This window comes from Natrix helvetica, assembly GCF_964273705.1.
Source record: "Natrix helvetica genome assembly, chromosome: 1".
Lineage (NCBI taxonomy): Eukaryota > Metazoa > Chordata > Lepidosauria > Squamata > Natricidae > Natrix > Natrix helvetica.
The window spans coordinates 340,507,239-340,532,831 of NC_138548.1; the positions used below are offsets into that span (position 1 = coordinate 340,507,239).

General features: G+C 45.0%; 1 protein-coding gene across 1 annotated transcript in view; it reads right to left on the reverse strand.

Moving 5' to 3' along the window:
• Nucleotides 1-21,287: 21,287 nt before the first annotated feature.
• The window catches only part of LOC309383671 (G-protein coupled receptor 22-like), a gene marked incomplete at its 3' end in the record, with an annotated part of 74,775 nt that continues 70,469 nt past the window's right edge, over nt 21,288-25,593 (reverse strand). The window contains exon 2 of the mRNA XM_081936477.1: nt 21,288-22,658. Within this exon, the coding sequence (XP_081792603.1) occupies nt 21,288-22,583 (1,296 nt within the window). The 5' untranslated portion in view covers nt 22,584-22,658. The remainder of the gene's footprint in view (nt 22,659-25,593) is intronic.

A 25,593-nucleotide genomic window follows, 5' to 3' on the forward strand; every position in this document is an offset into this window, starting at 1 on the left:
CTACCGGTTCGGACCGGTTCGGGTGAACTAGTAGCTCTGACAATCAACTGGGAGCGAACCGGTTTACTCCAACGATCAAGTGGGCCCGCCCCTGCGCTATACTGACCTACATTCCCTTTTTTGAAGCCCAGTTGATAGGCGCGGCAGAGCGGATTGCTGCGCCTCAGCTGTTTTGCACCGAGGCTACAGTAGAAAGTATGTTTTCAAATGCACTGCGCGCGTGGGGAGCAAACCGGTTGTTATACTGGTTGAATCCCACCACTGCTCCCCAACCTCCTCATCGTCCAAGTCTACCGCCAGCTCCGCTGGCAGCTTGCGTGCCACAACACTTCAAAGCAGGGGTGGGTTTCAGCCAGCTTCATTGCCGATTCGCTTGTGCGCATGCTTTCCGCGCATGTGCAGTTCAATTAAATTTTGCATGCTCAGAAGTAAAAAACAAGATGGCGGTGGTGGCGGCAACCAAGGAACGGTTCGGTGGCATGGCAGGCCTAGGTTGCTGCCAGTTCCAATGACCCAGGCCACCATACCACTACCAGTTTGGCTGAAGCGGGCCGAACCGGTAGGAACCCACCACTGCTTCAAAGAAAATAAACCAGAAAGTCCAGTTGCCTCTTTGGTCCATCTTTCCTAGAAAAGGGATTCAGGTAGTCTTTGACTTACAACTGTTTGTTTAGTGACTGTTCCAATGGCACTGAAAAAAAGTGACTTATGACCTTTCCTCAAGCTTATGACCACTGCAGCATCCCCACCGTCATGTGATCAAAATTCAGCTGCTTGGCAACCGGCATGTATCCTACAGTTGTAGGATCCTGGGGTCATTCAATCACCATCTGAGACCTTCGCAGCTTGTTTCCGGCAAGCAAAGTCAATGGGGAAGCCAGATTCTCTTAAAAACAGTGATACATTTAATACTACCACTTTATAATGCCTTGGTAAGGCCACACTTGGAATACTGCATACAGTTTTGGTCGCCACGATGTAGAAAAGATGTGGAGACTCTAGAAAGAGTGCAGAGAAGAGCAACAAAGATGATTAGGGGACTGGAGACTAAAACATATGAAGAACGGTTGCAGGAACTGGGTATGTCTAGCTTAAGAGAAAGAAGGGCTAGGGGAGACATGATAGCAGTGTTCCAATATCTCAGGGGTTGCCACAAAGAAGAGGGAGTCAAACTATTCTCCAAGGCACCTGAGAGTAGAACGAGAAGCAATGGGTGGAAACTAATCAAGGAGAGAAGCAACTTAGAACTGAGGAGAAACTTCCTGACAGTTAGAACAATTAATCAGTGGAACAGAAGTTGCCTCCAGAAGTTGTGAATGCCCCAACACTGGAAGTCTTTAAGAAGATGTTGGATAGCCATTTGTCTGGAACAGTATAGGGTTTCCTGCCTAGGTAGGGGGTTGGACTAGAAGACCTCCAAGGCTCCTTCCAACTCTGCTATTGTATTGTGCAATAACTGTGGCAAGAAAGGTTGTAAAATCAAGCACGACTCGTTTATCAGCCGCCTTACTGAGCAATGGAAATTCTGGTCCCAATTTTGGTTGTAAGGCAACGACTACCTGCACAGATGCTACATTATGTCATGTGCTCAAATTTGAGATTTTACATGAGTTCCACAAATCCCTCTTGAAGCACAGAAGGGGATTTTTATATAGAATATATAGCATACTGTATGGTATTTTCAGTACCGTTGATGGCAGGATCCGTTTTCTCTTTATTTAGACTCTTTAGATGGGCTTCAAACCCTCTACTGGGAATTGAACTCATGGACCTTCATACTTTAGATGATGGTACACAATGCATTAGCTTTTAAGAGACATCCAGGACCTGTGACTCAAGCGGCCACAGAAAAGGATATCCACAAGCTGTTCAGAATTGTACATACAGTCCAGAGGTGGGTTCTGGCAGGCATTACTGCCAGTTCGCTTGTGTGCGCGCCCATGCGCAAGTGCTTGATATGCAATGTGTGCGCTTGATGCACACCATGCATGCGGTGCAGTAAAAAATGTTCTGCGCATGCACAGAAACGAAAAACAAGGTGGCGGCGCCTAAGGTGCTGCCCGGAGAACCGGTTTGGGGGCATGTCAGCTCTGGGTCACTGCTGGTTCCAGCGACCCAGGCTGCCAAACTGGTCCAAATCGGTAGGAACCCACCACTGATACAGTCCCACCTTCTTGTAAGCTCCTGGAACAGAGAGATACAGATGTTACAGAGGGGCCAAGCCCAGTGGTGGGTTTCAAATTTTTTTAGAATATCTTCTGTAGGTGTGGCCTGCTTTGTGGGAGTGGCTTGCCAGCCATGTGATCGAGTGGAAGTGGCTTGGCAGTCATGTGATTGGGTGGGTGTGGCCAACTTGTAAAATGTGGTGAAACTCACTTAACAATGCTCTTGCTTAGCAACCAAAATGTTGGCTCAGAAACTCTGGCATTTGAAGTAAGCAAGTCTTAAAGCTGTCAAGTTACAAGATCCTTGCACCCCAAACCCCAGGGGTGTTCAAATTTAACAGCTTTAAGACCTGTGGACTTCAACTCCCAGAATTCCTCCTCTCGCTCTTCATCTTGATGTTGTCTGGAAAGGCAGGGGAAGGGAGCTGGAACCGGTTCTAAACGGCACTGTAGATTTGTGGAACCTCTTCTCTAGAAGAGGTTAGAACTGGCAGGAACCCACCCCTGGTCAGGCCGCCATATAGGGGTTTTTACGTGACTCTCTTCATCTGAAGGGGATCAATAAAGATGAAACCCATCATGCAGTGCCTCCTGGTGGTCAATGTAAGTGAAAATACCACATAGGACAGCAATGGCAAACCTTTTTTGGCTTGCGTGCCATAAGTGGGAGGAAGGCAGGGGGGTCGTGTGCGGGCGTGCAGCACCCATAATGCGATGTGCGACCCCCAGTGCGCATGTGCGCACTACAGGCGCGACCCCCCATTTTTACATGCTTTTTTCAGGCTCCCCAGGCTCCAGAGGCTTTATAGGAGCCTGGGGAGGGCGAAAACAGCCTCCCCTGCCCCCCCCCGATGCCCTCCGGAGGCTTCAGGGACCGTCAGGAGGCTTTCCTGACGCCTTCGGAACGCTTAAAACGACCCTCTGAGCAAACCAGAAGTGACTTTTTAAGCGGCTCCCCTGAAGCCTCCGGAGCAGTCAAAACGACCCTCCGAGCAAACCGGAAATCCATTCCTGAACTTCCGGTTTGCCCGTAGGGGCAGTTTTTTGCTGTCTGGAGGCTTCACGGAAGCTCATGACGCCTCCAGAGGGCCTCGGGGGGGGGGAGGCTCTTTTCATCCTCCCCAGGCCCCTATAAAGCCTCTGGAGCCTGGGGAGGGCGAAAAATGGCTTTTAAAAAGGGTGAACTCAGCTGGCCAGCACACGCATGCGCGCTGGCTAGCTGACAGGGCAGCGCCTTGCGTGCCCTGACAAATGGCTCCACGTGCCACCTGTGGCACACGTGCCATAGGTTCGCCATCACTGACATAGAATATGCAATGGGTAAAAATAGAGAATTTCCACCCTGCTCTGAGAGGTACTAGAGTGTGACAGTCATGTAAAACAGAGAATAGAAAATGAACAAATCCGTCCTCCCCACTATCAATGTAGCATATATAAAAGTGAAATTGACTTTACATAGGAATAGTCATTCTCTTCCTTCAACTTCATTCTCAAAGTGAGCCTTCCTGGAGCCCCAGAGATTGCCTAAATCTTTTAAATATGACTTCCGATTTGTATCCAACTTCTGTTTGCTCAACTAATGTTGTTTCACATCTGTCTAAAGATGGGGGGAAAGCCTATAGGTCAGTGATGGCTAACCTTTTTGTCGTCGTGTGCCAAAAGCGCACAAAAGTGCATGCACCCATAATGCAATGCACATGAGACCCCTCCGTGCTTTCCCTGCCCCCTCGCACATGTGCAAGTGGCCCCCGGAGCTCCCCAGCCCCCCTGTGCATGTGAGTGACAACCCTCGTGCCCCATTTTGGGCCTAGTAGGCCTCCCTGCAGCCTTCTGTGAGGAAAAACAGGCCACAGGGGACACCCCGCACCTCGCGCATGTGCACATGGCCTCCGCGCATGCACTCTTCCCCCGGGCATGTGCGGCAGACCCAAAAATTAGCTGATCGGCACGAGGCACGTGGACATCAGCAATGGAGCTGAGCTGGGGGGACAGCTTGCATGCTCGTACGGAGGGCTCTGTGTGCCGCCTGTGGCATACATGCCATAGGTTCGCAATCACGGCAATAGGTCTTCTCCAATGAACCCATACAGCCTTCTAAGATGTTTGGAGGAATCTTAAGCCATTATTTTTAGCTCCACAGCTGCTACACACATCGGAGCCCTTTGTGTGACTTCGTTTCCACTCTGCTTGGGATGCCTCTGCCAAAGGGTCAGAGAGGGTCAACTATAGGCGCCAGCACTGGCCAGCCTCTGCTGAGGGACTTCCTGATGCCATTTCTCTTTTGTTTTGAGGAATATGGAGGGGAAATGCCACGGCTAGGATACCCAGGCATAGGGCTAGAGGGGAAATTCCTGCAGGGTAGCAAGGCATCTTCTCTGTGCTGGCTAACAATTAGACACTCGGTGACACGAGACTGTGAATAATGTATAGTAAGGCGAGCCTTTATAAACATCCTTCTGTTCCAATTCTGGCCACTTTTATCTACTTCCTGCAAAAACAAGGGCAAATCTATCCTGTCTGTCTGTCTGTCATTCTTTCTCCCCATCCATCCATCCATCCATCCATCCATCGATCCATCATCTAGCTATATCTATCTGTCTGTCATCCCTCCAGCCAACCAGCCAGCCAGCATCTAATAGCTTTCAGCTGCACCTATTTTTCACTGGTGTCTCTTCCTGCGACTTTTTACCACTGTCAAGAGAGCCAAACTTTTACTCCCCTGTTTCTCAACCTTAGCAATTGTAAGCTATGTGAACTTTAACTCCCAGAATTCCCCAGCCAGTTTTAAGGAAATGAGAGCCATCTTTGTTTTTTTTCCAGTATTATGGTAAGAGCTGAGCTCCAAGAAGTAAGTAGGAACAAACACCAACTAGATTTAATTTCAATTTCATTAATATTAAATTAAGCACAACTTGTACTCTTGATGGCATATATTTTATAACCTTTAGCAATTTCTATCACACTGAAAGCAGGGGTGGGCTTCAAAAATTTTAGCAAGGGGTTCTCTGTCTGGTTGTTGGATGGGCGTGGCCATGGTGGGAGTGGCCTAGTCAGCCTCCTGCACCACAGCAGCGGGGTGGGGGAGTTTGCCCTCCCCGGGCTTCAGAGGCTTTCCTTGAGTCTCCGGGAGGGCAAAAACGGCCTCCCCAGGCTCCGGAGGCCGGAAATGGGCCCATTTCTGGACTTACCAAACTTCCTGTAGACCCGTTTTTCGCCTTCCACGAGCCTCCGCACACGCCCTGCACTTACCTGCATCCAAAACGGACCGCGTGGGAACTCCTGGGAGGGGCAGGGTGGGGTGGGCAAGACCAGCCACGAGTGGGATTTGGGGGTTCTCCAAACTGCACAGAATCTTAGCTAGAGGTCTGAAAGACACTATGAGATTGGTGATAACTTTGCAGTGGCTTTGTGCCTTAGCTTTGACTTTTGCCGTTTCCCAACCTGCACTGAGGCATCAGCTGGCCTTGTAATCTCCCGAGTGCAGTGAGCACCTAATGCTATTGGCTTTCACTTAACCATGATATGAATGGATTGGGGGGGAAATGTGATTGCTTGAAACATTCTGAGCAGTCTGGAAACCCTGGCCAGCATGGAACGTTTTCGGCTGTTCCTGCCAAGGGGAGAATGAAACATTGGCTCAAGTACCTCGTTCTTAAATTAATGGCCTGAAAAATGCCTAGGCTGGCTTTTTGATATTCTAGAAGTTAAGAAGTGGAATCCATAATATGCGTGAGTCAATGCTAATTTTATAATGCAATGCTTATAGATAAGTATTGTGTTGCGTGTTGTCTGAGCTCCTAATGATCTCGTAAGCCCGACAGAATTGAAATTAGTCTTATACTAAATTGGAATTGCTCCTATATATCAAAAGGGCAAAAACTGTGTTTATAATCAATAATATTTCGATTATATAAACAAGGTTTACAGCATTTAAAAAAAACCCTCACAAAACGGATGAAGAGAAAAATACACTGATAAATGTTATCAAAGAATTTGTCTTAAAGTGGTTCAGAACTCACTGACTTGAACAAATAATATACGCTAATTGCAGTGTGTATATGTGTGTCAGTGGTGGGTTTCAAATTTTTTTAGAATCTCTTCTGTAGGTGTGGCCTGCTTTGTGGGAGTGGCTTGGCAGTCATGTGATTGGGTGGGTGTGGCCAATTTGTAAAATGTGGTGAAACTCACTTAACAACGCTTTTGCTTAGCAACCAAAATGTTCGCTCAGAAACTCTGGCATTTGAAGTACGCAAGTCTTAAAGCTGTCAAGTTACAAGACCCTTGCACCCCTAACCCTTTAGAAAAAAAAATCCAGGGGTGTTCAAACTTGACAGCTTTAAGACTTGTGGACTTCAACTCCCAGAATTCCTCCTCGAGTCATGTTGGTTCAGGAACTCTGGCATTGAAGCTGTCAAGTTACAAGACCCTTGCACCCCTAACCCTTTAGAAAAGAATCCCAGGGATGTTCAAACTTAACAGCTTTAAGACTTTAAGGTTTAGATAGGACTCTTAGAGTTGGGTGGGGCGATTGGTGAGCCAGCCAATCAGTGAGCCCACCGGGGCAAGCATTTTTAGGATCCACCACTGTGGATTTTTTAAAAATGCAATTTAAATACAGTACAAGGAGCAATTATGCTAATACAAGCTCCCCACTATCAGTGGATATATGTCCTCTCTTGTTGACTTTACTTCCCACAGAATAATAGAGTTATGGAAGGGACTTTGGAGATCAAGCAGGAGACCCTATACCTTTTCAGACAAATGGCTATCCAACATCTTCTTAAAGACTTCCAGTGAATGTTGGGGCATTCACAACTTCTGGAGGCAAGCTGTTCCACTGATTCATTGTTCTAACTGTCAGGAAATTTCTCCTCAGTTCTAAGTTGCTTCTTTCCTTGATTAGTTTCCACCCATTGCTTCTTGTTCTGCCCTCAGGTGCCTTGGAAAATAGTTTGACTCCCTCTTCTTTGTGGCAACCCCTGAGATATTGGAACACTGCTATCATGTCTCCTCATGTCCTTCTTTTCATTAGAAGATGAAACAGGAAGATGCATTCTCCATCAAACATCCTAATTAGGGTCATCTGTGGGGAGGGCAAAATGGTTGAGGACAGCTGTTCCTGCATGATGGAAGTCCAGCCTTCTTTTTATTTTTGATCGACCCCTAAGAACACCCCTGCATCCTGTGTAGTGAAATGGAGCAGGGGTCTCCAACAGGGGTGGGTTGCTGCCAGCATTATCGCTGGCTCGCAACCCGTGTGCAACATGTGCATGCGCTTCGCACACGTGCGCTCTTCAAGGTCAATTGTTCTGCGTGCAAGCGCACAACAATTTACAGTGAGCTGCGTACGCGCAGTCAACGAAATCCAAAATGGTGACGGCCAAGCAGCAGCAATGGAACCAGTTTGGGGGTGTGGCAGGCCTGGGTAGCTGCCAGTTCTGCGACCCAGGCCTAAATTCCACTACCGGTTTGGCCGAACTGGCAGCAACCCACCTCTGGTCTCCAACCGTGGCAACTTTAAGCCTGGAGGACTTCAATTCCCAGGGAATTCTGGGAATTGAAGTCCTCCAGGCTTAAAGTTGCCAAGGTTGGAGACCCCTGAAATGGAGGTTCTCTTCAGTATTATTCAGAAGCCGAGCAAGTCCGTGCTTTACAAGATAACATTTGTTTTATGATATACTGTTTGTTTGATTGTTTATATATCAAATTTCCTAACCGCCCATCTCCCTCACAGAGGGGGTTCAGTTGTTACATTCACTTGATTCTCCTTGCTATCCTGGCTGGTTAATTAAAGATGCAGATAATTAAAGTGGTGGGCAGAGGACATGCCGATGAATTGAGGAGTATCCAAAGATGTAACTTCTCCAGCCTGAGGTTCAGACCTCTTCCTTGGGAATCTCTTAATTGTTTATCAAAGTGGGTTGGGTATTATGTAGCTTAAACCTTCCTGAAAGAAGAAGGCCACATATATCAGGGATCGGTGTCAGATAAAGCAGGGGAAACTGTCTGTTTATCCAAAAAAAAAATCAATATGAGCTAGGAATGAGTTATGGCCACCACTATGTGATTAAGGGAGAACATTGGCCTTGCCAAGACGTTCTGGCAACATTGCAAACAACAAATGAGAAAAGCACCAAAATTCTCTTTACCAAGGAGATCTCATGGTTTCCTTCCTTCCCTCCTTCCCTCCTTCCTTCCTTCCTTCCTTCCTTCCTTCCTTCCTTCCTTCCTTCCTCCCTCCCTCCCTCCCTCCCTCCCTCCCCCCTCCCTCCCTCCCTCCCTCCCTCCCTCCCTCCCTCCCTTTGACTTTGAGTCAGTGTTGACTCTTAGCAACTGCCTGTATTGGTCCCAACACTGGGATTAAAACAAATACCTACACTTAGACATTTTAGCAATAGCAGACTTATATACTGCTTCAGCCTGATGAGATTCGAACTGCTAAACTGCTGGCAGCCGGTGATCAGCAGAAGTAGCCTGCAGTTGGAAAGAGCATTCTGAGGTCATGTGATCACCATTTGTGACCTACCAATGGTTGAAGCTGAACTCACTTAATGATTGCATGATTCATTCAGCAACGGCAGTGACTCGCTTAACAACCATGGCAACTGATCGTAAATTCAGACATGGCTCACTTAGCAATCACCTCACTTAGCAATGAAAATTCTGGCCCCAATTATGATCTTCAGTCAAGGAAGGTGGAGTAAGGTCCAGGTGGAGGACCTGAACTAGATCGATGGGGGAAAGTTATTCCAAAGGGGAGGTGCTCCCATTTTCCAGGTAAAAGCTACTTGCATAAGGCTTCCTTGAAATGAAGTCAAGCGCACTCCTGTGCCCATAAGAAGGGCACCTACCTACATTCTGATCTGGAGGGAGTCACTCAGTAAATTAGTCTCTTCCCTTAAAAATACTGAGCCTTTTAAATATGACTTCAGATTTGTATCCAGCTTCTGCTTGCCCAACTACTGTAATGTTGTTTTAACATCTATCTAAAGGTGGGGTGGGGGGAAGCCTATAGGTCAGTGATGGGTAACCTTTTTGTCATTGTGTGCCAAAAGCGCACACACGCACAAAAGTGTTAGCACCCCTGCACCCATAATGCAATGCATATGAGACCCCTGTGCTTTTCCTGCCCCCTCGCACATGCGCAAGCAACCCTCAGTGCTCCCCAGTCCCCCTGTGCATGCGCGCGACACCCCTCGCGCCCTATTTTGGGCCTAGTAGGCCTCCCTGCAGCCTTCTGGGAGCAAAAACAGGCTGCCGGGGAAGTGGGGGGTATCCTGCACCCTGTGCATTGGCACACGGACCATTTTAACCCCGCTAATTCTTCCAAAAGACACTTGGAATGCAAGTTTTGAGAAAGCTGGAAGCTTGAACAAACTGAGCAAGGTTGTGTCTCTAATAAAACCTCAGGCCAAAGTAAATGGGCTGCCTTGGTGTTAATCTCATGAGATATCTATCAGCGTTCTCCTTCATCCAAAGTCCTGGTTAGAAATGTACCTGGAAAGAAGGGATAGGAAACCTTGTCTTGGCTGGTGGAACTTGGGGATGTCTGTTGTTTGCAGGACTGAGCTTACCTTCCCCCTCTTGGATGGTCTCCCTCCTTGTCTTTGGGAAGTTAAACAGAAGCTAGACAGAAATGAATCAAAACGTAATTTAGGATTTTGTAGCTCATCCCCTCCACACTTTGGGGAATCTCCAAAGTTCAAAATAATGCAAAGGGAAATATAAGGGAAGATGATCCCCCAAGATAAACATATGGCTATTTTCAGTTGTTTAAAATATTGAATGTTGCCAAACAAGTTTTAATTCAGACGCTATAATTAAGACACAGCAGGAGACATCAGAGCAGAGTTAGCGCTACAGAGATGGGAGAACACTTTGCAAAATCATGCAAATTGTGTTTGGGTCCTCTAAAAATCAGAGGACCAACATGCCCAGTTGCCAAGAAAGGTCTCTGGTTTCAATGGGGGCGAGGAATGATTGAAAGTCATGAATGCAGCAGAACTGGGAAATAAGAAGTGCCCAAGTTTGATGTTCTTCGTTATTGTCAGGGTTCCCTCAATAAAGGAAAAACAAACAAGACTATTGCATCTGAAGGTAAAGACTGCCTACGGATATAAGAGTTGCACAAATATAGCCTCTTGTTTCCAGAATAAAGTATGGTAGTTTGCTAGTTTCTCCAATATCTGATTGAAAGCCCATTGAGAAGTTTATTGTCCAAATGGGGAGGGGGTGATGAATAGGAAAAGACTTTAAGAAACAAACCACTGATTGGAGAAGGTAAATCCCAGGAGAAAAAGGCTGGATAAAGATTGACTAGTGATTAGGAAAGTGTGTGCCCAACGTTCTCCCAAAAACACCCAGTCCCATTTACAATAGGCCACTGACTACACCTACAAGAGAATGGGTGGGAAAGTGTTAGAGATTTTCACGTACCTTGAAGCTGTGAAATGACATTGTTAGATTGAAGAGATCTACTACGACTGGTAGGAAAAGGTCCCATTTGTGAGTTTCACCTGGCAGGACGTGGGAAAAGTGAAGAATATGGCTCCGCCTTCTGAGTCCTTTGGGAGAAGGGCGTCATATAAATCCAATAAAACTCAAACTCAAACTAAACTCTGCCACCATGTTTGGCGGTCCAGGAATGGTGAGGAGATTTTACAACAATAGTGTTGAGTTGATGTTGAGCTAGTATGGTTTAGAGCGGGAGTGGAAAACTATGGCCAAGAAGTCTGGGAGTTGAAGTCCACAGATCATAACTGGAAGACTGGGAGTTCTAATCCCATTTTAGGCATGAAGGCAACTGGGTGACTTTGAGTCAATCACCTGACAGGGTCGTCGTTATGGGCCAAATAGGAGGAGGAAGGAGCATTACGTATGTTCACTGCCTTCAGTTATTTATAAAGTAATAAAGGTGGAACAGATAGCTCATAAATAAAATGAAATAAAATGTAAGAATGGATTGTGCTGCTGACCATTGTTATTGTTGTTTTAAAGGTTTGGTATGTTTGTGTGTTGATATAACAGGTTATGACAATAACCTTGAGAGGCAGGAGGAACAGCCACAGCCCAGACAACGGTCCGATCAATGAAATCTGAGCTCAAGACGGAAACGTCATTTTGAGAAAGCATCTCAGAATTGGCCAGAGTTGAGTTGCATAGATGAGATGAGCAGCCATACAAATTGAATCAATAAATTAATACAATGAGAATACAGGTAGCCCTCAACTTATGACCGCAGTTGAGCCCAAAATTTCTGTTGCTAAGTGAAGACTCCTGCGAGTCCCTTGGACAGTCCTAGAGGAGATCAACCTTAACTGCTCTTTAGAAGGCCAGATCCTGAAGAGGAAACTCAAATACTTTGGCCACCTAATGAGAAGGAGGGACTCACGGGAGAATAGCCTAATGCTGGGAAAGATTGAGGGCAAAAGAAGAAGGGGATGGCAGAGAATGAGGTGGCTGGATGGAGTCACTGAAGCAGTAGGCGTGAGCTTAAATGGACTCCAGGAGATGGTAGAGGGCAGGAAGGCCTGGAGGAAAGCTGTCCATGGGGTCGCGATGGATCGGACATGACTTCTCAACTAATAACAAGTGGGGACATTTGTTGAGTGAGTTTTGCTCCATTTAACGGCCTTTCTTGTCCCAAGTACAGAATCACTGCACTCGTTAAATTAGTAATACGGTTGCTAAGTGAACCTGGCTTCCCCATTGACTTTGCTTGTCAGTAGGTTGCAAAAGGTGTCCACATGACCCCAGGACATTGCAACCATTGTAAATATGAATAGTTGCCTAGTATCTTAATTTTGATCCCATGACAATGGTGTTATTATAATGGTTGTAAATATGAAAAACAGTCATGTCACTTTTTCAGTGATGTCGTAACTTCGAACGATCACTAAACGAACTGTTGTAAGCCGAGGACTACCTGTATAAGGCTGCAACTCAACAGCCTGGAGGAACGTTGTCCATGGGGTCGCGATGAGTTGGACACGACTCTACAAGTCCTGTGTAGAACTCCATATCCTCTGAATTGTTTACAGAGGGACGCTGCCAATTTCTTTTGGTTTAGAAAGCCACATTTATTTTTTGTACAAATCTGGCAGACAAAGCAAAAATCATCCATGTTTGAAATTAAACTGTAAAAAAAATCCAGAATTTTCCTTTAATGAAGCAAATTTTAATAAATGTGTTACTTTGTAAGATGCAGGTAGAGTGCTGTTTTTGCCCCATGTCGTTTATCCAGTTTGTGGTTGTTTGACTGCAGGGGAAACTTAAAGTCACATTATTATTATTATTATTATTATTATTATTATTATTATTATTATTATTATTATTATTATTGCATCAACAGAATTGTATCACAGCGGCCAGTTGTTTCGCCGGATTTGGCATTGATTACTAGTCGGGCTCCACCCAGGGGCCTAGGACGTCGTAACGTATTTTCGTAATATACGTGCAGATCCAAGCAGTGCAGCTTTTTGCATTTGACTGATGGTGGTTTTGTCAAGTTTTAACTGTTTTAAACGTAATTCCAGTGCTTTTGGAATAGCACCCAGTGTGCCAATTACCACTGGAATTACCACTGCTGGTTTGTGCCATAATCGTGGAATTTCGATTTTTAAGTCCTGGTATTTTGCGATTTTTTCATGTTTCTTCTCGTTGACCCTGCTATCACCTGGTATTGCAATGTCTATGATTGTAACCTTATTTTTCTCAACCAGTGTGATGTCTGGCTTGTTATGCACCAGCATTTTGTCCGTTTGTATATGAAAATCCCATAGGATCTTGACCATCTGATTTTCGGTGACTTTTTCAGGCCTATGTTCCCACCAGTTTGTTGTTGTTTTAATATTATAATTTTTGCACAAATTCCAGTGGATCATTTGTGCTACTGAATTGTGCCGCAATTTATAATCAGTCTGTGCAATTATTTTTACAGCAGCTGAGTATGTGGTCAACAGTTTCATCAACTTCTTTACAGAGTCTGCATTTGGCATCATCATCATCATCATCATCATCATCATCATTATTATTATTATTATTATTATTATTATTATTATTTTAAGAAGAGACTAAGTGGCTCAGTGGCTAAGACACTGAGCTTGTTGATCAGAAAGGTCGGCAATTTGGCGGTTCGAATCCCTAGTACAGGACTGCTGCATGAGTAGGGGGTTGGACTAGATGACCTCCAAGGTCCCTTCCAACACTTACTGTTACTTATTTAGATTGGACAGCCATTTGTCGAGAACGGTATAGGATCTTTTGCTTGAGAAGGGAGGGTTGGACTAGAAGATCTCCAAGGTCCCTTTTAACTCTTGTTGTCCTGCAGTGCCTTAAATGCCAAACTGATCCCCGTCTTATGTGCTCTGCTGAAAATTAAGCTTCCCCGTCATGGAATGCGTTTGAGGGTCGTTCCTTCCAGGGCTCACTAGAGGGCGCCAGTGCTTCATTTAGCCTAAGACATTGCCCTAATTTTTCCAAGCTATCGCCCGAGTTCTCCCGCTGAAACAGAAGTAATTGTAGACTCATCAATAATGGAAGGAAGTAGCTTTTGTCGTTATCTTGCCCTTTCATTGCAAGAACGTTATGGCATTTCTGACTTGCTACAAGGCACAGTCAGACATCCCCCCCCCCACCTCCCACCCGCTTAGCGCCTCACTAAATTGACACCACAGCCATAGAACATTGCTATTTTAAAATGTTTATTTATCTCGTTGATTAAAGTTTTGGATGTCTGAGTGGGACAAGTGAAAGGTGGTATTTACAGTGTGTGTGCGTGGGGGGGAACCGCTTGGACCTGTCCAGGGGAAAAAGTGTCCACACGTCTTAGTTTGCAGAGGATTGTCTTCTATTTAAAGCATCCTCTGCTGGAAGAATTGTCCAGACCGAGGCAGGTGGAAAAGAGAAAGCCAGAAGGAAATGCAGAGACCCTTGAAGGTGACTGTCAGCCATTAGCATTTGCACATCTTATTCAAAGCTGGGCTTCTGATGAATTCACTTTCCAAAATCACCCCTCTGGGAATGTCATTGTCGCTCGTCATTGTTGCTTCCATCCAAAAGGCATATTCTATGTGTTCCTTCCACATGCTGCCAATGCTGTAAAAGGAGGGAGTCGGAGTACGTAACCAAGAGAGCAGGACAAGCACGTAACTCTTTTCCCAATGACCACAGAAACCCTGGAAGGCAGCTTGTCTCAACCATCTTCCTTGACTCCGTAAGAAGGAGTCCTCTACTTATGACTTGGAATTGAACCTGGAATTTACACTTGTAAGGTATGTTGGTCATTAAGTAGGTCATCATGTGATGTGACCGATTTTATTTATTTATTTGCAGTGGTCATTAAGCAAATAGGGTAGGAAACACATTGTCCACAAGGGTTGTTTTTTGCTGGAAACAGGAAGAAAATGCCAGTTTCCGGCAAAAAATGTCATAAAAGGTTGGCAGGGCTGCAAATGGCATTAAATGCAAAATGGTTGTCGAGTATCAAAAATTCAATCACGTAATTGCAGGGTTCCCATCCACTGGAACTTCGTATCTGGCTCATAAGTATTTTTGGTGGGGGAGATCCATTGTTAACTTTTAACTAAACCAGGGGTGTCCAAACTTGGGAACTTTAAGACTTGTGGACTTCAACTCCCAGAATTCTGGGAGTTGAAATCCACAAGTCTTAAAGTTCCCAAGTTTGGACACCCCTGAACTAAACATATGTCCCAAACATAAATATGCAGTGAGGTATTGGAAATACACAGGTTTTATTAAACCATTACCAAATGGAAAGTAAGGTGTTGTTTTTTCCCTTCCTAAAATTTACCTGTGAATTGTTGGGAACAGACATCTGTACCGGTTATGAATAGAAACTAATCAAGGAGAGAAGGAACCTAGAACTAAGAAAAAAATTCCTGACAGAACAATTAGCCAGTGGACCAACTTGCCTCCAGAAGTTGTGAATGCTCCAACACTGGAAGTTTTTAAGAAGATATTGGATAACCATTTGTCTGAAGGGATGTATGGGCTCCTGCTTGAGCAGGTGGCTGGACTAGAAGACCTCCAAGCTCCCTTCCAACTCTGTTATTCTATTCTATTTTAACATTTGCTGACCAACTGGTGGTAAATCAAAAGCTACCAATTCATCTGAGCAAAATGGTGTCCCCCTATTCCTGTTCCACCAGTTCTGTCTCTTTACCCATTTCCTAGTCAAATGAAGTTCTACTTTCTTCCTTGCTAAGCCCTAAGAATCTTTTGGCCTGCAGTGTCTGCCTTCCCTAAATGATGAATACTTGAGACGAGAAGCCCTCCCCCCTCCACCTGAGAGACTTGCTCTTTAGCTTCTCTCTCATTCATCTCATTTGATGAAACTAGGGGCAACAGGACACGGCGGAAAGCATTCTGTGCCACCTACAACAGGTGGGTCCTTAGGGGAGAGATCAACCTTAAAACTGTATCTCCCCTACAGTATTTTACACTAGCTCAGAGTTCCCCAACCTTTTTGCTGATCGGGCAGGGCTGGGGAGGGGGGAGTGGATTGCCCACATGGGCAGCTGGCAAGCATGCGCAGGTCCATTTGTACAAGCAGTGGGCACACTTGTCTGTTGCTCATGCAAATGGAGTGCACACACTCGCACATATGGAGGCGCTCATCCACTACTCACACAAGTGGCGAAGAGGCATACTCACTCACTACTGTTGCGGCCTGGTTCCAAAGAGCTCACGGCCCAGTAGCGGGCCGCAGCCTGGGTGATGGGGACTCCTGCTCTTGATAATCTTAAAAAAGGCAAATAAGAAGGGAGGGAGCATGTAGTACGGAGAAGGTGAATAACAGGGTAATTATTATTATCCTAATACCACTTTACCCCACAAAGATGAATGGTGGATGATTCAGGCCATTGGAAAAATAGCTTAACACCTAAGCTAGTGAAAGTGTGGGATTTGTTGCCTCCCGCTGTAGAGGTGGCTAATGTAAAGAGCTTTAGGAGATGTAATTCAGCTGTTGGTGGCTATGAGCTCTGATGACTGTTTATCAAAGAGACAGCAAGACACTTCTGGATACCTGTTGCTAAACATAGAAGAGTTATCGTTGCCCTTTGGGCTTCACAAAAGGCCTGCTGGCCACGGTGGGAAACAAGATGCGGCAGCCCCAGACTTTGGTCTGACCCCAGCAGGGCTCTGCTTATGATTGCCTTCTCCTTCCCATCCCCATCTCTGCACTTCCAGGCGCAGAGTGCAGACGAATTTGACTCAAATGACTACCAGAGCTACGGGAGCAGTTAATTCTGCTGCAGTTGTGCTCAGAACTCAGAAGTGAAGGCATCAGGATAGAAGCCAGGAGACCGGGAATTCTAGTCCTGCCTTAAGAGCCGAAGTCAGCTGGATGACCTTGGGCAGGTCACTCGCTCTTAGCTCTAAGAAGAAGGCAAGGATAAACATTTCCAAAAATATTGCTAATAAAAGTGCATGCATTTCTCCAAGCAGTTGCCAGGAGTCAAAACTAACTCAAGGATGCGCTCACACACACACACATAGGTCTCCTGAGGTCTTTCCCCAAAGCTTTAGAGATGGTGTATGTATCTGGGGGCTCTGGGGATCCATCTTGGCCTCAAAGAACTGACTAACAGACTGACATCTGTCTTTGTAGAGGCTGAATCCATAGTGCCAGTCAAATGCCTGGAAGGAACGGAATACAAGCCCAGTCACTCAGATGCAGAAAGCACATAGCTCCAAATTACAATTAACTGTTCCCACTTTCTTTCCTTAAATAAGAAACCTTTGCAAACCTCTCCATTTGAAACTTCATAATGAGCAGTCCAAAGCAACATGGACTAATAATCTGCAGACTCAAAACCAGGTGGCTAAGAAGAAGGAAGAGCCCACCCGATGAGATGGGGAATGTCTCACAAGCAATTTCTAGGACATCAATTTGAAGGACTGAAGACCAAGATTGTTAGAACTAAAAGGAAGAAATATAAAATGGGTTTATTTAAGCAAAGTTAAAACAGATATGTTGTTGTCTGTGGCAACCCCTTAATAGACTTTTCCTGATATCAGCACTGAAATTAGGGTTCTATTTGTTTATAAATAAGAGATGGACTATAGGAGGAAGAGAACATTTGTTGTATTTTAAAAGGTGGTAATTTACTAAAATTGTTAATTTTATATTTTCATGAAGGGGAAAGTCACTTCTTTATATATTACTTTCTTTACTATATTCTTATTTTTCTTTTCTATTTTTCTCCCCCCTCTTCTGCACCTTCTATTGTTTCTTTTTATTCTTTCATGTTTTGAGCTTGTATTAGTTTTTATTGCAAATTGTAATCTTTATTAAAACTACTATATACACTGTAAAAAGAAAAAAACCACATCTGTATCTTAGAATGTTTCACAAAGATGATATTTTCAGTGAAGATTTAAGAGCGGGAAGGAAAACAGAAGCCTACAAAATGAAAAGGCATCAAGCTAAATCTTCAGACTTTGAAAAGCTTTGCATCACCTCCGAAAGATTCAAGGATTTATTTTTCTCTGGTGGAAAGGAATAAATGGGGTCATCCACCATGCTTGGCCCGCTTGTACACAAAGGGAGCTCAGAGAGGATTTTCATCTATCAGTGGAATATAGCAGAAAAGTAGAGAGGTGAGAGGGCTTGATAATTGTTTCTGCTGCTTTCTTCCTGTGCAACTCTCCCTGAGCAATTGTTAAAAACAATCCATGATCACCAAACTGATTAAGGTATGTCCTATCAGGATAAATCAATACGTTTCAACTTTATCCAAAGTGGCAGCGACTAATTCACATGGCAGCATCTGGTTCTTTCTCCAGAAGTTCCCTTTGGTTTGGACAAATTCAAAGGTTTAATTTATCAACTACAGTCATGTGACTTTTCAATTTCCAGAATAAGACGATTACAGCTAGACACACACACACACACAGAGACAAGCACTGCATCATCTTCAAACTCTTGAAAGCAGAAATACAGATGCACTGGAAGGTAGGATATCATAAGTAGTTGTCTCCAAAATGGAATATTGCAATTTGTTTTATGTGGGCTGCTTGTGAAGATAATTTGGAAATCTCTACCATGTGGTGGATCAGAGCAACTGGCTATCGGCTCGTTACTAGGCTAAATGCTAGTTCACTGAATCGTGTGAGGTAGGGCCTTCTCAGCAAATCCACTTAAAATAATTCCTTCTACCTGGTTTCTGTTAGCCTCTCTATCAACCTGTACATAACCCTGGGTGTAGTTTCTGTCATTCACAACCATTTCCGTTAGTAACAGTACACTTCCCTGAAGTATCACATAGAACAGTGTTTTTCAAACTTGGCAGCTTTGCAGACTTCAACTCCCAGAATCCCGCAGCCAGCCATGCTTGAAAAACACTGACAGAGAATCTTCCAACTTTCCATTGTGTATGCCACATTGTGAAGCTTTGCCCTGAAAAGCAGCTTATAAACACTTTCAGTGACTAATTATTTCTGACATCATCTTTGTCAGGTGCATATATCCGGTATGTCTAAAGGGAGACCTTTGTAAGGAGACAGACTACTACTAGTGAATATGTATGTCCATGTGGAAGATTGCTATAGTCTACAGTGCTTTTCAGTTATGGTAGAATGGCAGCTCTGAATATTTCTACCTGAAGGGTGCCAAAGGAAAGGAAGACTCATCTAGAGAATATTAAGCTCAAACCAAAAGAACTGTCCTAAGCACCCATTGACCCAACATGACTGAAACCATCACTGGTTCTTTAAAAGAGGTTCTCAGAGCTCTTCTGAAGGATGACCTTGAAAGAACAGAGTTGCCTGTTGGGTGACCTTATTATTATTACTTATTATTACTTACTACTGAAGCACTTTCGGTTACCTGTTCAGACTACTCTTTTCCTCTCCTACTTCTACCCCAGTAGGCCATCTTCATGCAGATGAAGTAGCTGTGAGGCAGTGATGTGCGGTGAGGTTTATGGATGGTGAGGCTGGTGACGTCATCAAACCACGTGGTTGCTCCGATCGCACAGGCGCAGCCCGACCGGAGAAGTTTCTCTTCTCAGAAATGTCAGAAATGGACAGGCAGGCTGCCACAGCTCCACTGAGAAGACATTTCTGAGAAGAGAAACTTTTCCTTTCTCCTCCTTCCCCCTCCCCACTCCCTTGTAGCACTGATGATGTTACCTAGGCATTTTTTGCATCGGGCGAGCCTGGGATCCTTGCAAGGGGAATGGGACCACATGTGCAGGAGGCTCCTCAGCGCACAGCCTCAGATCAGTGCGAGCCGCGGTCTCCTTCCTCTGCACACGTGGTCCCATTCCCCTCCTTCCTGAGCCAACATGAAGGGGACCGCGGCTGCACTGATCTGAGCTGGCGCTGAGGAGCCTCCTGCACATGTGTTCCCATTCCCCTTGCAAGGATCCCGGGCTCGCCTGATGCAAAAAATGGTGAGATTGGCGCACTTGGGGCTGCGATGTCCAGGGAGGCTAAACCAAGCCACGCGCCTCTCCCAGCCACTTTCGTGGCTTCCCAGAATAATTTTTTTTATTTTCATGATGAGAGCTGTGAGGCTCTGCCTCCCCTGCCTCCCCTGACTGCACATCACTACTGTGAGGGTACCTATCACTTGGGCTCCTTGGGAAGGCTGAGATTTTGAAAAAAAACAAAACCTGTCAGTGCCATCCTAGGTATGTCTCCCCTAGGTTCTGGGTGAGATTTACTCCTTATGGCTGCAGCCTAAATCTACTAAGTGTTTGAGGAAGCCCAGACAAAAATGGTAATGAAGGATGGGCCTCCTTTGGAAAAAAGCTACCTTTTTCCTCTGAGGAAATTCTTATGGTACTCCAATTCTCTTCTTATTCAGCGGAAATCTAAATATCGCAAAATCATTGGACCGGATCCAATTTTATGATTTTTTTTTTGAGACGGTCATTAAGCAAACACAGCAGTCACGAAGCGAACCCATTATTCATTATGGGATGCTTTTTGCTGGAAACTTGGAAGTAAATGTGGGTTGTATGACAAAAAAAACGTCATAAATTGGGGTCACGTGACTGTGAGGCATTGCAAACAGCCATTAATGCGGACCGGTTGCTGACACCCAAAATGCGGACATGTGACCAGGGGATAGCAGAACTTGGAAACTGGGTCTCAGGCAGTGGTGGGATTCAAATAATTTAACAACCGGTTCTCTGCCTTAATGATTTCTTTCCAACAACCAGTTCACCAAACTGCTCAGAAAGTTAACAACCGGTTTCTCCCGAAGTGGTGCGAACTGCCTGAATCCCACCACTGGTCTTAGGTACCTTTTGGGGGAATCTGTTGTAATTGTAACCAGTTGCTAAATGACTGGTTGTAAGCTAAGGATTACCTGTAAGGCAGGTGTGTCCAAACTTGGCAACTTTAAGACTTGTGGACTTCAACTCCCAGAATTCCCTAGCCAGCAGAGCTGGCTGGGGAATTCTGGGAGTTGAAGTCCACAAGTCTTAAAGTTGCCAAGTTTGGACACACCTGCTGTAAGGCAAAGAACTCTAAAACGTTATGCTATCCCAGCCTTTCCAAACCTGCCTTTCTAACACATTTTCTTGGCCTTCTCTAAGACGGAGAGCTTATTTGAGCCACCTTGGTACTTACTCAGCATTGCAATGAGCTAAACTGGCCTTCTGGAGTGCTGACTCGTTTAGTGTTGACTAAACGTAACGCCTTTCCCCAAACACGTGTAAGCACTCACCGGCTTGTTACAACTCTTGGCATTAAGTAATTAAATAATTGTCGTAATTCTAGTGGTCTTAGTGCAGCCAACAGGCCAACGTCAAGAGTAGGTTTAAGCCTTCATATTTTACCTCAGATAGGTAGGAGGTTTTGCCATTGGCTAAGTGGAGGCTTTGTGAGGAGAAATGGTTATTTCTACAAGGTGTTGATGGTGGCCTCTCTCTGCTCGCTGCGATACTGCTCACCTCTAGAACTTTGCACTTTGGTCAGAGGGTTAGCACCAAGCTGTAGTTTCTGGTGATTTCAATAAGGGTCCTGTATCTGCCTCTCATTCGTCATTGTTTTCAGTGTTTGGCACTCACCAGATTTGCTATGCAGTGGATTGCTACAACCCATCCCAGCTTTCTTGCCACCTAGTCTGAAATTCACCCCTACCCCTTACTCTTTTGTGGCCTCCGTCAAGCAGTGCTCAGCCCCATCGCTACCCCGTGGCCGCCCCTTGCAGCCTTTCCGTGGTGGCTCCACCCAGGAATTGTGGATGATTGTGCCACCAGGTGCAGGATCAACTTGCAGCGCTGACACCACTCGTTTCTTCAGCTTGCTGCGGAGTACGTTGCGCAGTTTCTGGCGGGTAAAGGCATAAAGGAGTGGGTGGAAGATGGTTGTACCATAGGCCATGGCCAGGAAGCAGATGCGCAGCTTGCCCAGCAAGGGGCTAGGCCCGAGGCACAGAATGAGCAGGTTGACAACGGACAGAGGTGCCCAGCACAACAGGAACGTTGAGATGATTAGCAGGGACATGCGGAAAACACGCCGCTGGCGCTCCCTCCGGTCACGGTGGCGCTTCACCGCCCGACGCAGTGCGATGATCACAGAGACAGAAGCCTGCACACCCATTGGGGGCGGAGCTTGGAGCGTGGGCATTGGCTGGGACAGCCTCTTGGTTTCTCCAGCACTGATCATGCTGCTGCTGCTACTCAGCTCTACTGCTTTCCGTCGCTTCCTCTTTTTTGTCTTGCGACGCTGGCTGCGCTTAAAGGTGCTGCCAATGCTGATATTGAGAGCTTGCAGGATCTTGGCGTAGGTCACCAGCATGACCGCCATGGCTGCAAAGAAAGTGGGGATCTGGATGGCAAGGTGGTAGGAGGTGCCGAGCTCAGCGTGGAACTCTTCCGGGCCAACACACAGCACAGTACGGTTTTGCCACACGCTGGCATGTCCAAACTCGCCTTCAAGGAAGGGTATAAAAAATACAGTCAGGGATAGCACCCAGACTCCAGCCAGGAGTAGAATTGCACGGGCTGGAGTGAGCACACGCTGTGCGGGACGAACCGAAATGTCGTAACGGTCCAAGCTGATCACCAGGACGTTGCTGGCTGTCGCCACGCTGCTGAAGGTGATGCAGGCCTCGTGGAAGCAGCAGAACAGAGTGGCGGCACGATCGGGTGGCACCAATATGACCACCATGGTGAGAGGTGCACACACTACACAGATGAGCACATCTAGTACATGCAGATTCATGGTCACCATGTTGCTGACTGAGTCAACCAGGCCAGCTTGCAGGCAGTAGAGAACCAATACTGTGAGGTTGCTGCTGACCCCAAGGACAATTTCCAGCATCAGGAAGCCTGTCAGGGACACCTGGAAGCCCAGTGGGTAGGGCAAGGACCAACTGGGGTCAGGGGTTACCCCGTCTGTTGTCTCCAGGATGGTGTCAAACATGGGACTCTCCATGGTTGAAAGAGGCAGAAGCACATGGGCATAGTCCTTGGGCTGGGCTGGGCTGGGCGTTACAGACAGCAAGCTTACCTACGAAGGGTGTGGGGGGAGAGAGAGAGAGCGGGAGAGAGAGAGAGACCATCAGGAATCATAAACGTAGCAGTATTTATTTTTTCAACAACGAACCTTGCACTAAGCCCACAAACCTGCCTTGAAAATATAATCTTAAAGCATCACAAGGAGGCCACGTTCAGGCAAGATTTTATTCCTGGTTGTGGTATCAATTCATTTTCTGGCTTCCTAGGATACATGAAGCCACAAGATGGATTGGGTTCGCACAGCGTACTCAATAATGGAAGAAGAAACAAACACCCAATATTAAAACTAATGAAGCTTAGCCTGTTGTACACAGGTGGTTGCTAAGGCCTAACAGCCTGCTTCCATTTCTTGTGTGAATCGAACCAATTAATCCTGCAGAAAGGTGAAATTAAAAAAAAATCTGAAACATTTCAGCACCATTATCATTTCAAAAGAAGATGCAATCTGTGCATGTATGTTTCACTGCACATGTATGCCTTTCCTGCAGAAGAACAGGACAGGGTCAAGCATTTTTAAGTTTTTAAGTTTCTCTATCATTCAGGATAGCTTGAGCTCTTTTTTCAAGGAAGAGGTCATCACCCGTTTTCCTTAGCAAGACTTCACCTACCAGTGTCCACTCATAACCAGTGAACTAATGTGCTGAAGCTGACCAGGTTGTTTGCTAAGGACACCAGCCAGATGAATACCGATAAATGCTGGAAGGCAGAGGCAGATTTTTTTTCTTATTTTCCTCCCCAAAAATTAAGGTGCGTCTTATACTACAGAGCATCTTATACTGTGAAAAATATGGTATATTCTTTTGGAATATTTTTTATAAACCTATTTGGGTAACCTTAATATTTATCCCTTCCTCCTAGGTCAGTATCTATTCAGTAATCTTGTCTCACACAATCCTGTCATTGATGAGAGAGAGGTGGGGGAGAGGGAGGGAGGGAAGGAGGAGGGAGAGAGAGGGAGGAAGAGAGAGAGAGGGAGGGAGGGGGAGGGAGAGAGAGGGAGAGGGAAAGGGGGACGGAGGGAGAGAGAGAAAAGCACTACTTATTCTTAAGTAATCCAAGTGGGTTGAAACATTGAGAACCTTACTGAACTTAATTAATATTAACATTACTAATTTATTATTACTGAATCTTATTAAAGGTCAGCATGTCAGCTTGTACAAGTTTTATTTATTTATTCCAGTCCTGAGGCCAGATACAAACAAGATATTGAATAAAAGAAGTATTACATCTATGTATATCTGTTTAGGGGAGAAAAAGAATAAGTATCAAGGAGTCTAACAATAATTAAAACATAATTACTAAAATCAATCAAAATAAAATACTGTTATAAGAAATCCCAATCCTAAATAAGGGTACGGTGTATAATACAAATGGTGGCACAGAACTCGGCGACTTGAGAGGTTATTTTCAAGTACTTGTCTGAGAGAAGGAGCGTTACATAGAAATCACACTCCTTACTTGGACATGTCTTTTTTTTTTTTGAATTTTTTTAAATTGATTTTTACAAATATTTTGGGGAAAAGGGTACATAAGTATGGAGAAAAATTTTGACAGCTACATCATACGGAAGGTGGTGCTCCCCCGGGATCTCCTCTCTCTCTCTTACTTTTGTATATATCAAAATATCATTATTACATACATATTAGCAGTTAAAGTTTACCTCAAATTCTTTAACATCTTCAATCATTTACTTTGTATCACTTCTAACCATTTCATTGTATCAACAATTGCAATGTAATTTCAATTCACTTCTGTGACCTGAGCCTCATTGCTGCCTCCTCTCCCCTGTCTGCTGGCAGAGCCATGGCCCCTCCCCCTTTCATATCTTGCGTACTGTCTCTTGTTCCGTCTAGAAGAGTCTTGTGTTTTTCCATGAAGGCTTCCGCCTCCATCACTGTATTGATTCTCACTCTACCACCCTCCCAGAAAATCAACAACCCTTCTGGTATTAGCCATCTAAACCAGATATTTCTTTCATACAAGTTTTTAGCTAAAGAGGAGAATTTTTTCCTCTTATCTCTTATTTTCTTTGGTATCTGTTTTAGGATGGTTATTTCTTTATCCTTATATCTTAAAGATTCCCCCCTTTGAACCCTCAGAATCTCATCTCTTGTAGTCTTTCTAAAAAATTTAACATGAACTTCCCTTGGAACATTGTGTGTTCTAGCATATGCTGAATTAATTCTATATATCAGGTCAATATCCCACCCTAGCTGTTGTTTATCTCTTTTAATATAGTCAGCTAACATTGTTATCATAGTCTCCCTCAAATCTTCACCATCCGTTTCAGGTATATTTTAAAATCTAAGAAAGAAAGACATCCTTTCAAATTCCATTTTTTCCATATAGTTTTGAATTCCAATGTTTTCTTTTTGTAATGCCTTCACCTCCTCTCTCATCCCCACAGCACTCTCCTCCAGGACGTCTATCTTCTGTCTATTTTGTGAAGTTTGTTGTTGGTTTTCTCTGAGTTGTTCATTTAAATCCACCAACTGCTTTTTAATTTCATCCTGTCCCTTTATGATCGTCTGGAACATTTGTTGAAACATTTCTTGAGACAGCTGTTCCTCCTCAGAAGCTTTAGGTTGTAAAAAAGAAGATAGTTGTGTTTGTTGGGGAACAGGGCTTGAGACAGAAGATGTTGGGGCCGAAGCCGGTTTGGGGGGGGGGCTTCTTAGCAGGCATCACGAAACTCAGAGGAAGTTATAAGTCTAGACAAAGAAATGGCGTCTGTAGGAATGCACCGTCCGGCAAGATCCACAGGCAGGCAAAGTCCAATGTGGGATATTAATCTTTCAATACAGCTCCACGCCAGTTGAAATCAATTTTTTCCAGTCCAAGGAAGAGTATACTAAGAGATGCCTCTAGGATTCACTGTGGTATAATAATTCCAACCCAGAAAATTTTTCAAAAGAGACAGTTCATTT